This window comes from Leucoraja erinacea, unplaced genomic scaffold (assembly GCF_028641065.1).
Source record: "Leucoraja erinacea ecotype New England unplaced genomic scaffold, Leri_hhj_1 Leri_1209S, whole genome shotgun sequence".
NCBI lineage: Eukaryota > Metazoa > Chordata > Chondrichthyes > Rajiformes > Rajidae > Leucoraja > Leucoraja erinaceus.
This window is the reverse complement of record NW_026575461.1, coordinates 23,520-38,807: the sequence shown is the minus strand read 5'-3', so window position 1 is coordinate 38,807 and position 15,288 is coordinate 23,520. Positions and strand designations below refer to the sequence as shown.

Below are 15,288 nucleotides of genomic sequence, written 5' to 3'. Positions count from 1 at the left end.
AAGGTGAACGTTCTAAACCAGCGCGTTCACAGGAACCCACTAGAAAGCCGATTTAAATTGACTTTAATTTACAGCAAATGAACACTAAATTCCTTCCATTTGGCCTATAAATTGATGTAAATGAGATTTAAAAATCATGTTTTATTGTGAATTATTTGTGAATATTATTTGGACACTTGGGCTATTTAAAAATGTTAATCATTTATTAAGAAATGGATAGATGTTTAGATCTAGTAATTGAAGTTTGAAATTAGCTACAATTGGGTAACTAACTAATTATATGCTTTAATTTCAGGTCATCCAAGTAAGATTATTTTATATTTGTTTCAGAATGCTTCAATCTATGATAACTGAAAATTTCATTCAGTTCTCTTAATTTTTAAGAAGGTTATGGGCTTTTGACTGTCCACGATCACAGCTTTTTTGTTATGTCCATAGAAAATCAATAGGGAACAAGATGCTAATTTCCGAGTATGAAAATGGCCATAACGTTTTTATTACTTGAGATATGAAAGTGAATTAGGTGTCAAATTAAACTTATTGTTATGCTTTATCTGATGGGATAAATTGCAGACTTGAATTTTTTAAATCTCAAAATGTTGTAACATTGCTAATGTTAGTGTTGCTGCATTAATTGTTCTGTAGGTGAGAGGGAAACGGAGTTGGTTTCGAGGAATATCTCTTACTGTAGGTCGCTGCCAATGTTCTGAGGAATATCTGTCTAAATGTATCTTCCCGCATCAGCCAACCGCTGTTTCATGTTTAGTTTTGAGGTACAACGCGGAAACTGACCCTTCGGACCAGCGAGTCCGCACCGACTAGCGATCCTCACACATGAACACTATCCTACAAATGATAAATGTTTGAAAAACATATATTTTTAAACATTTATATCAAACCAATTAACCTACAACCCTGGACGTCTTTTGTGTGTGGGAGGAAACGGGGAGAACGTACAAATTGTGTACAGGGAAGCGCCCGTAGTCAGGATCGAACCAGGGTCTCTGGCGCTGTAAGGCAGTTGGTCTACCGCTCCGCCACCGTGTAGACAACTCAATGTGCAGTCGGTTTTCGACAACGACAAGGAACACTTGTCCCGCACTAAACATAATCGATGATCAGCCCTTCACAGACATGGTGAGTGGCTCTGAAAAGAGCCTTTGGGTCACTATGTTGAGTTTCTCTCGCTTACTTGTTCGTTCCGCCGGTTTTCTTGGGCAACAACACGGCCTGGATATTGGGCAACACACCGCCCTGAGCGATGGTCACCCCTCCCAGCAGCTTGTTGAGCTCCTCGTCGTTGCGGACGGCCAGCTGCAGATGTCTGGGGATGATGCGGCTCTTCTTGTTGTCCCGGGCTGCGTTGCCGGCCAGCTCGAGGATTTCAGCCGTCAGATACTCGAGCACAGCAGCCAGATAGACAGGGGCTCCTGCACCCACCCGCTGAGCATAGTTGCCTTTCCTCAAGTGCCTATGAACACGACCGACCGGGAACTGCAGTCCAGCCCGGGACGAGCGAGACTTGGCCTTGGCCCGAGCTTTGCCGCTGGTTTTTCCTCGTCCAGACATCTCCTGATGTTTTGTACACGCAGAATGAGGAAATTATCACAGACTCGCCTTTCTTATACCTGTTTGAGGAATCCAGAGAACCGCTGGTGATTGGTGAAAAAGGACATGGTCTCATTGGTGTTGAAGAATAACCCAATCAGAGAACTGTTTTATCTACCAATCAAATCCCACAACAGAAAAGCGCTGAAAATAACTGCCAGTCCCTCCAAAACTCGAACTTTGAAATAGCCGCCAAACTATAAATCTGTATGTCAATACAATTTGCTACATCACATAATCATTGCTTTATTGATTATCATTTTCTATGTAAGCACATTGCGTTAAGATGTTAATTATACTGCTGCGAGTAAGAATTTCATTATTCCGTTCACGGTACATATGACAATTAAATACTCTTGATTGTTGACCACCTTGAACCCCGGGCAATACAGCACAACACATTTAATTTACGATTTATTTGGGCCGGTAACCGATTACAAAAAATGATCCTCGGCATCAATTAGCGGCCGGTCGCTATGTAAACGGTTTCGGATTCTCGACCGGTTAATTTTCACAAAAATCGGAATATGGGCGACTGTGAAATGTTCCTCCTTGAAAGACTGGACGAATTGTCGAGTAGAAATGCAATTCAGAACAGTTACAGAGATGAAGACAATAAAACAGCAACTACAGCACTAATCGGCTGGCCGTGGGCATAACATATGATGACTGGGTAGACAAAAATGCTAGAGAAACTCAGCGGGTGAAACATCTGTGGAGCGAAGGAAATAGGCAACGTTTCGGGTCGAAACCCTTCTTCTGACTCTGGCTTATGATGACTGGGACAAGCTGACGCGAGTTTTACTTCTGTTTGATGGACAGGAATGCAACATACCGGGAATATCCCGCGTACATCGGAACATTTAATCACTAAACAGAATGTGAAATAATTCGCCAAACAGAAATATCCTGAAACAATTCTGCTGCGATTCAATGTCGAAACATTAGTACAACTCTTTCTGTCAGATTTTGATGAGATAATGGAGAAGGTAAGGTGTCCTGTTATATGGATTGGAGACTTTAATGCGCATAATCCTTTATGGGGTAGTGATCACTGGGATAAAAATGGTGTTATTGTTGAAGAATTTCTAGACAAGTATGAGTTGGTATTGTTAAATGATGGAAGGCCGTCTAGGTATAATATTGTGAGAAACACCTGCAGCCACATAGATTTATCAATTGCTTCATCAAATTTAGCAAGAATTGTTGAATGGGATGTAATGGATAGATATACATTGGGTAATGATCATTATCCAATTTTATGTAGGTTTGGTAGGGATTTGAGGAGAGAAGTGGCAAAGAAAGTTTCTAGATATAACTTTTCCCAGGCCAAATGGGATAAATTTCAAGAGAAGGCTCAAAGTTTAGTTGGAGAGGTTAATAGTGAGGGTTCTGTAGATAGTTGGATTACTTCCATTAGTCTCATGATTCATGAGGCAGCTTGTTGTACTATTCCTGTGAAGCAGGAACTTGTTCCTTGGTGGAATAAAGAATGTGATGAAGCTGTAAGGAATAAGAATATAGCCTATCGAAAATTAAGAAAGTATCCAATTTTGGTCAATGCAATGGAGTACAAGCGGCTAAGGGCAGTAGCAAGACGAGTTGTAAAGGATGCAAAGAGGAATAGTTGGAGAAAGTTTTGTGGTACGCTAGGCCCGGAAACTCCAGTAAGGCATTTGTGGTCAGCTGTGCGTAGAATGTCAGGAGTATATAAAAGAAGTTTGTTACCAGTGTTGCAGAAGGGTGAGGTGGTAGCAGTCTCCAATAAGGAAAAATCAGACATGTGTGTTGACAGTTTTCAAGCAGTGCATAGATCAGAGAGCATGGGAGTGGAGGGGTGTAGAAAGAGAACTGAGCTGATGGCAGTTAGTCAGTGGAAGCTGGAGAGGAGTTTAGTAAATGATAATACCTTTAATCTGTTTTTGACCATAAAAGAGTTGAAGGATGCAATTATGTCTGGGGCAAATACCACCCCGGGGAGAGAGGTTGTCGTATGAGTTATTTAAACATCTGGATGATACTGTACTTGATGAAATCTTAGCTTTGTTTAATACTATGTGGGCAGAGGGTTATTTACCAAAGGAAAGGAAACATGCAGTCGTGGTCCCTATTTTAAAACCGGGCAAAGAGGCATCTGACCCTAGTTCATATCGCCCTATAGCGCTCACAGCAGTGCTCTGTAAAATTATGGAGAGGATGGTAACCAACAGACTAGTTTATTTTTTAGAAACCAGAGGACTATTTGTTGATGTACAGAATGGCTTTAGGGATGGAAGGTCTACAATGGAGTCTGTATCAGTTTTGGATCAGGGTATTAAAAGGGCATTTAGAAGCAAGGAAACAGTAGTGAGTGTATTCCTTGATATTGAGAAGGCATATGATTCTTTGTGGAAGGAGGGATTAATGATTACAATTTTTGACTTGGGAGTCAGGGGACGAATGTTCAACTGGATTAAGGATTTTTTATTGAATAGAACAATACAAGTAATGGTTGGTAGTGTCAGCTCAGAGACTGTAGAAATAGAGAATGGAACCCCGCAGGGAAGTGTTATCAGTCCAGTTTTATTTAATATCATGATAAACGACATATTTTGTAAATTAGTGAGAGGATTTGGTCTGTCTTTGTTTGCAGATGACGGGGCCATCTGGAAAAGAGGTCGTAATGTCGAGTTTGTTTTAAAACAGATTCAAAGAGTGTTAGTGTCTGTAGAGGAATGGGGGAACACATGGGGCTTTAAAATCTCTGCCTCTAAGACTAAATATATGGTATTTGGTTTTAAAAGAAAGTTACCTAAGTTAGGGCTGTATATGTATGGGTCTCTATTGGAGAAGGTAAAGGTTTTTAAGTTTTTGGGTGTTTGGTTTGAAGAGCGTATGACTTGGGCTGTGCATGTAGGTAACATTGTGTTGAAGTGTGAAAAAGTTCTGAATGTTATGAGAAGTCTGGTTGGGTGTGAGTGGGGGGGCCAACAGGGAGACAATGCTGCTAATTTATCAGGCCATGATCAGATCTTCTCTTGACTATGGGTGTTTTGTGTCTGGGTCTGTGTCTGTGTCTAAAACTGTTCTGGCTAGTCTAGATGTGTTGCAGGCAAAGGCTTTGAGGCTTTGCTGTGGAGCCTTTGGGACTTCCCCAGTCCCTGCCCTGATTGTTGAAATGGGAGAAATGCCCTTATGGTTAAGGCGCATTAAGCTAGGGTTACATTACTGGGCTAAACTTTGTGGGTGTAATGATACCTTCCCAGCAAGGTGTTTGTTGCAAGAGGTTGATGATGGTAACAAATATAACACATTTTTTGTCATTATAAATCAATGGGCTAGGAAGCTGGATTTGGAACAAGGGGGTATTATACAGCATACAATAAGGCTACCTGTGCCCTATTGGGTTCTTCCTGAACTGTTTATTGAGCTTGCTTTTCTTCAGGAAAAAGATAAGCGCGAGGTGACTCCAAGAATAGTGGAATATCTCAATTCAATCAGTGAGAGCACTTTGATTGTTTTTACAGATGGATCTAAAGATCCAGTTAGTGGGAGAGCTGGGTTTGGAGTGTATGTGGAGCAGCTTGGGTTGAAGATTGGCCGGCGCATTTCTGATGGAAGCTCTGTTCTCACGACTGAATTAATGGCAATTCAATGGGCTCTATGGTGGATTGAGGAAGCCAGTTTTAGAGAAGTCATTATAACCATATAACCATATAACAATTACAGCACGGAAACAGGCCATCTCGACCCTTCTAGTCCGTGTCGAACACATAATCTCCCCTAGTCCCATATACCTGCGCTCAGACCATAACCCTCCATTACCTTCCCATCCATATAACTATCCAATTTATTTTTAAATGATAAAAACGAACCTGCCTCCACCACCTTCACTGGAAGCTCATTCACACAGCTACCACTCTCTGAGTAAAGAAGTTCCCCCTCATGTTACCCCTAAACTTCAGTCCCTTAATTCTCATGTCATGTCCCCTTGTTTGAATCTTCCCTACTCTCAGTGGGAAAAGCTTTTCCACGTCAACTCTGTCTATCCCTCTCATCATTTTAAAACCTCTATCAAGTCCCCCCTTAACCTTGTGCACTCCAAAGAATAAAGCCCTAACTTGTTCAACCTTTCTCTGTAACTTAGTTGCTGAAACCCAGGCAACATTCTAGTAAATCTCCTCTGCACTCTCTCTATTTTGTTGACATCCTTCCTATAATTAGGCGACCAAAATTGTACACCATACTCCAGAATTGGCCTCACCAATGCCTTGTACAATTTTAACATTACATCCCAACTTCTATACTCAATGCTCCGATTTATAAAGGCCAGCACACCAAAAGCTTTCTTTACCACCCTATCTACACGAGATTCCACTTTCAGGGAACTGTGCACAGTTATTCCCAGATCCCTCTGTTCACCTACATTCATCAATTCCCTACCATTTACCATGTAAAATTATCTGTTCTGATACTGCAGCTGCTCTTGAAACTTTAAGAGTAGGGAAATCTAAAGCTCATCCTGACATTCTAAATGAAATCTTGAGTGTGTTTTCTAGAATTGGGTTTGCGTGTAACATCACTTTTTGCTGGGTTCCCGGGCATGCTGGGGTGAGGGGGAATGAGCAGGTGGACCTCATAGCAAAGGAGAGTTTAAGAAGAGAAATAGATATCCATGTATCATTGGGGAGAGTGGAACTGAGAGAAATAATTAAAAAGGGCTTAACAAAAGAATGGCAGAGAGGATGGGAAATGGAAGTCAGGGGTAGACACTACTTTTCTATACAATCTGAAGTTAGGACAATATGTTTCTGTACATCTCTGTCCCGTAGGGACTCGGCTAAACTGTGTAGATTGAGGTTGGGACACTGGGTTAAATGACTATTTGTACATTGTAGGGAAACATGTTTCTGGCTTGTGTGAATGTGGGAGTAATGAGACAGTTTGAGGCATGTTTTCCTAGAATGTAAAAAGTACAGGGTAGAAAGAAAAGTATTGTTTGTTAGACTGACAGGACTTGGAGTTAAGGCTTTTTCTGTTTCATCTTTGTTTGGACACAGTCAGAAACATCAACTGATATCCAGGGCTGTACTTCAATTCCTGCAAGTTACAGGACTGTATGTACGAATTTAGTTCAAACTTTGACCTGTGGAGGGCAGTAATATGCTTAGCAGTGTCTACACTGCCGGAATCCTTTAAGAAGAAGAAGTTGGGTGACTCTCACGCAAACATGTAGTACGCTCATGGGCGGATTCATGGGAGATTATATGACCCATTTTAGCAACCAGTCCCCGCCATCTTGCTTCCGGTCAAAGATCGGATCTTTGTTTCCACAGCGGGGAGAGGGAGTGCGCGGCACGGGGAGAGGGAGAGGGAGTGTTGGGCCCGGGGCAGCGGGGAGAAGGGGTGCGCGGCCCGGGGAGAGGGAGTGCGCGGCCCGGGGATAAGGCCTAGTGTGTGTGAAGTTGCGGGGAGGTTTACAATGTTTCTTATTTAATGTCCCTTGTCTAGTCTGAAATAAAGTTCATCATTGGATCAGAAGAAATATAATTGTGTGTGTTATATGATTATATACATTTATATCACATTCATGTATGTGTGTTTATAAACATTTTATTCTTTAACAAGAATTAACAGAAGTATGACCTAACAGAATTATGAATCTAACCCTATATCACGCACAGAAAACTGTTCCCCCGCAATGTCAATTACGCTGCGAGTCGGGTCGGGTAGGTTCCGGTTACTACAAAATCAACTCAAACACTGCTTGGGAGCCATTTAAAAAGAAATGATTTAAAAAAAAATTGAGAAAGACAATTACAAGAGTCAAATTTTATTCTTGACAAGAATTAACAGAAGTATGAACTGACAGAATTATGAATCTAACCCTATATCACACACACAAAAACTTGCCCCGCAACATTGATTACACTGCGAGTCGGTTCGGGTCAAGTAGGCTCCGGTTACTAAAATGGGCGGGGAAAAATGCCCAGGATCCCCTCCGTAGCGTACTACACGTCAGTCCATTGCATTTCGCAGGAGTAGCCTATCTTGCTCTGCTATAGGATCTTTGATTCTGCGTGTACAAAACATCAGGATATGTCTTGACGAGGAAAAACCAGCGGCAAAGCTCGGGCCAAGGCCAAGTCTCGCTCGTCCCGGGCTGGACTGCAGTTCCCGGTCGGTCGTGTTCATAGGCACTTGAGGAAAGGCAACTATGCTCAGCGGGTGGGTGCAGGAGCCCCTGTCTATCTGGCTGCTGTGCTCGAGTACTGACGGCTGAAATACTCGAGCTGGCCGGCAACGCAGCCCGGGACAACAAGAAGAGCCGCATCATCCCCAGACATCTGCAGCTGGCCGTCCGCAACGACAAGGAGCTCAACAAGCTGCTGGGAGGGGTGACCATCGCTCAGGGCGGTGTGTTGCCCAATAACCAGGCCGTGTTGTTGCCCAAGAAAACCGGCGGAGCGAACAAGTAAGCGAGAGAAACTCAACATAGTGACCCAAAGGCTCTTTTCAGAGCCACTCACCATGTCTGTGGAAAGGCAGATCATCGATTATGCTTACGTTCTCCCCGTTTCCTCCCAAACACAAAAGACGTCCAGGGTTCTAGGTTAATTGGTTTGATATCAATGTTTAAAAATATATGTTTTTCAAATACTTATTATTTGTAGGATAGTGTTCATGTGTGAGGATCGCTAGTCGGTGCGGACTCGCTGGTCCGAAGGGTCAGTTTCCGCGTTGTACCTCAAAATTAAACATGAAGCAGCGGTTGGCTGATGCGGAAAGATACATTTAGGCAGATATTCCTCAGAACATTGGCAGTCAGGGGTAGACGCTACTTTTCTATACAATCTGAAGTTAGGACAATATGTTTCTGTACATCTCTGTCCCGTAGGGACTCGGCTAAACTGTGTAGATTGAGGTTGGGACACTGGGTTAAATGACTATTTGTACATTGTAGGGAAACATGTTTCTGGCTTGTGTGAATGTGGGAGTAATGAGACAGTTTGAGGCATGTTTTCCTAGAATGTAAAAAGTACAGGGTAGAAAGAAAAGTATTGTTTGTTAGACTGACAGGACTTGGAGTTAAGGCTTTTTCTGTTTCATCTTTGTTTGGACACAGTCAGAAACATCAACTGATATCCAGGGCTGTACTTCAATTCCTGCAAGTTACAGGACTGTATGTACGAATTTAGTTCAAACTTTGACCTGTGGAGGGCAGTAATATGCTTAGCAGTGTCTACACTGCCGGAATCCTTTAAGAAGAAGAAGTTGGGTGACTCTCACGCAAACATGTAGTACGCTCATGGGCGGATTCATGGGAGATTATATGACCCATTTTAGCAACCAGTCCCCGCCATCTTGCTTCCGGTCAAAGATCGGATCTTTGTTTCCACAGCCGGGAGAGGAAGTGCGCGGCACGGGGAGAGGGAGAGGGAGTGTTGGGCCCGGGGCAGCGGGGAGAAGGGGTGCGCGGCCCGGGGAGAGGGAGTGCGCGGCCCGGGGATAAGGCCTAGTGTGTGTGAAGTTGCGGGAAGGTTTACTAATGTTTCTTATTTAATGTCCCTTGTCTAGTCTGAAATAAAGTTCATCATTGGATCAGAAGAAATCTAATTGTGTGTGTTATATGATTATATACATTTATATCACATTCATGTATGTGTGTTTATAAACATTTTATTCTTTAACAAGAATTAACAGAAGTATGACCTAACAGAATTATGAATCTAACCCTATATCACGCACAAAAAGTCCCCCCGCAATGTCAATTACGCTGCGAGTCGGGTCGGGTAGGTTCCGGTTACTACAAAATCAACTCAAACACTGCTTGGGAGCCATTTAAAAAGAAATGATTTAAAAAAAAATTGAGAAAGACAATTACCAGAGTCAAATTTTATTCTTGACAAGAATTATGAACTGACAGAATGATGAATCTAACCCTATATCACACACACAAACTGTTCATTGATTACACTGCGAGTCGGGTCGGGTCAGGTAGGCTCCGGTTACTAAAATGGGCGGGGAAAAATGCCCAGGATCCCCTCCGTAGCGTACTACACGTCAGCCCATTGTATTTAGCAGGAGTAGCCTATCTTGCTCTGCTATAGGATCTTTGATTCTGCGTGTACAAAACATCAGGATATGTCTTGACGAGGAAAAACCAGCGGCAAAGCTCGGGCCAAGGCCAAGTCTCGCTCGTCCCGGGCTGGACTGCAGTTCCCGGTCGGTCGTGTTTATAGGGATACTAGACGAAGTGGGACCCGTTGGGTCCCATGTTCACTCGGGAGGGCTGGTCCCCAAACGCAATATTCCACCTCTCCACCAATTCCAATATTGGTGGCCAGTGGGGAGGGGGCTTTCTGGAACGCTAGTATGGGTGTTTTGGGCCGAAGGGACTGGTTACCAGAGGCCTAGTATGGACATTGTGGGCCGAATGTATTCTTGGGCTGGCAGCTCAGTCACTCAGGCCTGGTGGGCTTGCAACTCAGTCACTCAGGCCTGGTAGACTGACAGCTCAGTCACTCAGGCCTGGTAGGAAACTGCCAGAAATTCTGCCCAAAACAGATGAGAGACTCTGTGAGCGAGAAGGGGCATTCTTTTCCGTTGCTGGTTGCTCAAGTTGCCAAACCAGGCAACATGCTCTCTACTGTACACCTTTAGAAGTTCGAGAGAGTCCTCTTTCACATACCGACTCTCCGTAATATTCTCAGGAAGTAGAGGCGCTGATGTGCTTTCTTTATTATTTCATCAGTGTGCTGGGACCAGGAAAGATCTTCGGAAATATGCACGCCCACAAATTTGAAGTTATTGACCCTTTTCACCATTGATATAAACGGGATTGTGAGTCCCTGTCCTACCCCTCCCTAAGTCCACAATCAGTTTGAGGATCCAATTGTAGACGGATGCGCAGAGACCCAGATCTGAGAGCTTGGTAACCAGCATGGAGGGGATGATGGTATTAAATGCCAACTTTAGGCTGTGCACATCATACGCAGGAAGTTTGGTTTGGTGGGGAATGACAAATATAATTTAACTCTGACAAATGTGAGGTGTTGCACACTGATATGCAAATCCAGGGTAGGACTTGCACAATAAATGGTAGAACCCTGGAGAATGTTGCAGAACAGAGATCTCGGATTACAGGTGCATGGTTTCTAGAACATCGTAAGATGGATGGTGTGGTGAAGGCTTTGCCATACTTGCCTTCAATGGGAAGGGTATTGAATACAAATATTTGGATATCATGATGCAGCTTTGTATTGGTGAGACTACACCTGGAATAGTGTATGTAGTTCTAGTTGCTCAGCTGTAGCAGGATGCCATTATGCTGGAAATGGTGCAGAAGAGGTTTACCAAGATGTTTCGGGGACTTGTGTGTTTGAATTATAAGGAGAGGCTGGATAGGCAAGGATTGATTTGGGAGCATAGGAGGTCGAGGGGTGACCTAAATAAAGTGTGAAAAATCATGAGGGGCATGGATATTGAACACTCAGTTTATTTTCCCCAGGATAAAGGATTCTAAAACAAGAATCATTGGCCCAAGGTGAGAGAGAGAGAGATTTAAAAGGGACATCAGGGCAACATTTTAACTGAGAGTAGTTCATATCTGGAATGAGCTGCTGAGGAAACAGGTATAATTACAATGTTTAAAATATATTTTGACCAATATTGGGATAGGAAGGGATTAGAAGCTGAGGGTCAAATGTGGGCAAGTGGAACTGACCCAGAATGCAGACATGATTGCCATGGCCAAGGTGGACCAGGCGGCCTGTTTCTGTGCTATAAAGCTCTATGACTCATTAATTCTAGAAATGTTCCACAGCTCAAGGGACAACACATCATCTATCACCTGTGCACAACGCAGCATGTAGGACTGTGCTGAATCCTCGTGTTGATATCAGTCTGACCAAGTTTGCCTGCCATCTATCTTCCTTACATAGAAACATAGAAACATAGAAATTAGGTGCAGGAGTAGGCCATTCGGCCCTTCGAGCCTGCACCGCAATTCAATATGATCATGGCTGATCATCCAACTCAGTATCCTGTACCTGCCTTCTCTCCATACCCTCTGATCGCTTTAGCCACAAGGGCCACATCTAACTCCCTCTTAAATATAGCAAATGAACTGGCCTCAACTACCCTCTGTGGCAAAGAGTTCCAGAGATTCACCACTCTCTGTGTGAAAAATGTTTTTCTCATCTCGGTTTTAAAGGATTTCCCCCTTATCCTTAAGCTGTGACCCCTTGTCCTGGACTTCCCCTACATCGGGAACAATCTTCCTGCATCTTGCCTGTCCAACCCCTTAAGAATTTTGTAAGTTTCTATAAAGTCCCCTCTCAATCCCCTAAATTCTAGAGAGTATAAACCAAGTCTATCCAGTCTTTCTTCATGAGACAGTCCTGACATCCCAGGAATCAGTCTGGTGAACCGTCTCTGCACTCCCTCTATGGCAATAATGTCCTTCCTCAGATTTGGAGACCAAAACTGTACGCAATACTCCAGGTGTGGTCTCACCAAAACCCTGTACAACTTCAGTAGAACCTCCCTGCTCCTATACTCAAATCCTTTTGCTATGAAAGCTAACATACCATTCGCTTTCTTTACTGCCTACTGCACCTGCATGCCTACTTTCAATGACAGGTGTACCATGACACCCAGGTCTCGCTGCATCTATATTTTTCCTAATCGGCCACCATTTAGATAATAGTCTGCTTTCCTGTTTTTGCCACCAAAATGGATAACCTCACATTTATCCACATTATACTGCATCTGCCAAACATTTTCCCACTCACCCAACCTATCCAAGTCACCTTGCAGTCTCCTAGCATCCTCCTCACAGCTAACACTGCCCCCCAGCATAGTGTCATCCGCAAACTTGGAGATATTGCTTTCAATTCCCTCATCCAGATCATTAATATATATTGTAAATAGCTGGGGTACCAGCACCGAGCCTTGCGGTACCCCACTAGTCACTGCCTGCCATTGTGAAAAGGACCCGTTTACTCCTACTCTTTGCTTCCTGTTTGCCAGCCAGTTCTCTATCCACATCAATACTGAACCCCCAATGCCGTGTGCTTTACGTTTGTAATAATAATAATAATAATAATTTTATTTATAGAGCACTTTAAAAACAAACATAGCTGCAACAAAGTGCTGTACATCATTAATCATTGACAAAAAAGTTAATACACACCAAAAATAACAATCAAAAGAAATAGTAGGAAAAGACACGCAAAAGGGTAAGGAAAAGAAGGGGGGGGCAATTGTAATAGGGGACTCTATAGTCAGGGGGTCGGATAGGCGATTCTGTGGACGCAGACAGGAGTCCCGGATGGTAGTTTGCCTCCCTGGTGCCAGGGTCAGGGATGTGTCTGAACGTGTCCAATTAATCCTGAAATGGGAGGGAGAGGAGCCTGAGGTTGTGGTGCATATAGGTACCAACGACATAGGTAAAAAAAGAGAAGAAGAGGTCCTGAAAGAAGAATTTAGGGAGTTACGTAGAGAGTTAAGGAGAAGGACTGGAAAGGTAACAATCTCAGGATTACTGCCTGTGCCACGCGACAGTGAGAGTAGGAATGGAGTGAGGTGGAGGATAAATGCGTGGATGAGGGACTGGTGCAGTGGGTATGGATTCAAGTTTCTGGATCATTGGGACCTCTTTTGGGGAAGGTGCAACCTGTACAGAAAGGGCGGGTTGCACTTGAACTCAAGGGGGACCAATATCCTGGCGGGGAGATTTGCAAATGCTACTGGGGAGACTTTAAACTAGTATGGTTGGGGGGAGGGACTCAAATTGGGAAAGCTAGCAGTCGGTGTGTGAAGCAGGGGGCAGAGAATGGTAGCACTCTGTCCCAAAATGTAGGGGAGAGAGAAGAAAACGAAAATAATCAGAGAATAAGAGAGGGTGGGTTTCTTAAATGTGTATATTTTAATGCTAGGAGCATTGTAAGAAAAGTAGATGAACTTAGAGCCTGGATTGACACCTGGAAGTATGATGTTGTGGCGATCAGTGAAACATGGTTGCAGGAGGGCTGTGATTGGAAACTAAATATTCCAGAATTTCGTTGCTTCAGGTGTGATAGAATTGGAGGGGCAAGAGGTGGAGGTGTTGCATTGCTTATCAGGGAAGATATTACAGCAGTGCTTTGGCAGGATAGATTAGAGGGCTCGTCTAGGGAGGCTATTTGGGTGGAACTGAGAAATGGGAAAGGGGTAGCAACACTTATAGGGGTGTATTATAGACCGCCAAATGGGGAGCGAGAATTGGAAGAGCAAATATGTAAGGAGATTGCAGATAATAGTAGTAAGCACAAGGTAGTGATTGTGGGAGATTTCAATTTTCCACACATAGACTGGGAAACACATTCTGTAAATGGGCTGGATGGGTTGGAGTTTGTAAAATGTGTGCAGGATAGTTTTTTGCAACAATACATAGAAGTACCTACTAGAGAAGGGGCGGTACTGGACCTCCTGTTAGGAAATGAGATGGGTCAGGTGGCAGAGGTATGCGTTGGGGAACAGTTCGGGTCCAGTGATCACAATACCATTAGTTTCAATATAATTATGGAGAGGGACAAAACTGGACCTAGGGTTGAGATTTTTGATTGGAGAAAGGCTAACTTTGAGGAGATGCGAAAGGATTTAAAAGGAGTAAATTGGGACAGTTTGTTTTATGGGAAAGATGTGGAAGAGAAATGGAGTACATTTAAAGGTGAAATTTTAAGAGTACAGAATCATTATGTCCCTGTTCGGTTGAAAGGAAATCGTTAAAATTGTAAAGAGCCATGGTTTTCAAGGGAAATTGGACACTTGGTTCGGAAAAAGAGGGAGATCTACAATAATTATAGGCAGCATGGAGTAAATGAGGTGCTTGAGGAGTATAAAAAATGTAAAAAGAATCTTAAGAAAGAAATTAGAAAAGCTAAAAGAAGATATGAGGTTGCTTTGGCAAGTAAGGTAAAAGTAAATCCGAAGGGTTTCTACCGCTATATTAATAGCAAAAGGATAACGAGGGATAAAATTGGTCCATTAGAGAGTCAGAGTGGACAACTATCTGCAGAGCCAAAAGAGATGGGGGAGATATTGAACAGTTTCTTTTCTTCGGTATTCACCAAGGAGAAGGATATTGAATTATGTGAGGTAAGGGAAACAAGTAGAGTAGCTATGGAAACTATGAGGATCAAAGAAGAGGAAGTACTGACACTTTTGAGAAATATAAAAGTGGATAAATCTCCAGGTCCGGACAGGATATTCCCTAGGACATTGAGGGAAGTTAGTGTAGAAATAGCAGGGGCTATGGCAGAAATATTTCAAATGTCATTAGAAACGGGAATAGTGCCGGAGGATTGGCGTACTGCGCATGTTGTTCCATTGTTTAAAAAGGGGTCTAAGAGTAAACCGAGCAATTATAGACCTGTTAGTTTGACGTCAGTGGTGGGCAAATTAATGGAAAGAATACTTAGAGATAATATATATAAGCATCTGGATAAACAGGGTCTGATTAGGAACAGTCAACATGGATTTGTGCCTGGAAGGTCATGTTTAACTAATCTTCTTGAATTTTTTGAAGATGTTACTCGGGAAATTGATGAGGGTAAAGCAGTGGATGTTGTGTATATGGACTTCAGTAAGGCCTTTGACAAGGTTCCTCTTGGAAGGTTGGTTAAGAAGGTTCAATGGTTGGGTATTAATGGTGGA

The 15,288-nt window shown here is 43.1% G+C and overlaps 1 protein-coding gene and 1 pseudogene across 1 annotated transcript; one reads left to right on the top strand and one right to left on the bottom strand.

Annotated features, from left to right (window-relative positions):
- Window positions 1-616: 616 nt before the first annotated feature.
- Window positions 617-1,618, bottom strand: LOC129715503 (histone H2AX-like). The gene has a single exon (XM_055665375.1). The coding sequence runs from the start codon at window positions 1,567-1,569 to the stop codon at window positions 1,189-1,191; it is 381 nt and encodes a 126-aa protein (XP_055521350.1). The 5' UTR covers window positions 1,570-1,618; the 3' UTR covers window positions 617-1,188.
- A 6,068-nt stretch (window positions 1,619-7,686) lies between these two features.
- Window positions 7,687-8,143, top strand: LOC129715500 (histone H2AX-like; annotated as a pseudogene).
- The last annotated feature ends 7,145 nt before the right edge of the window (window positions 8,144-15,288 follow it).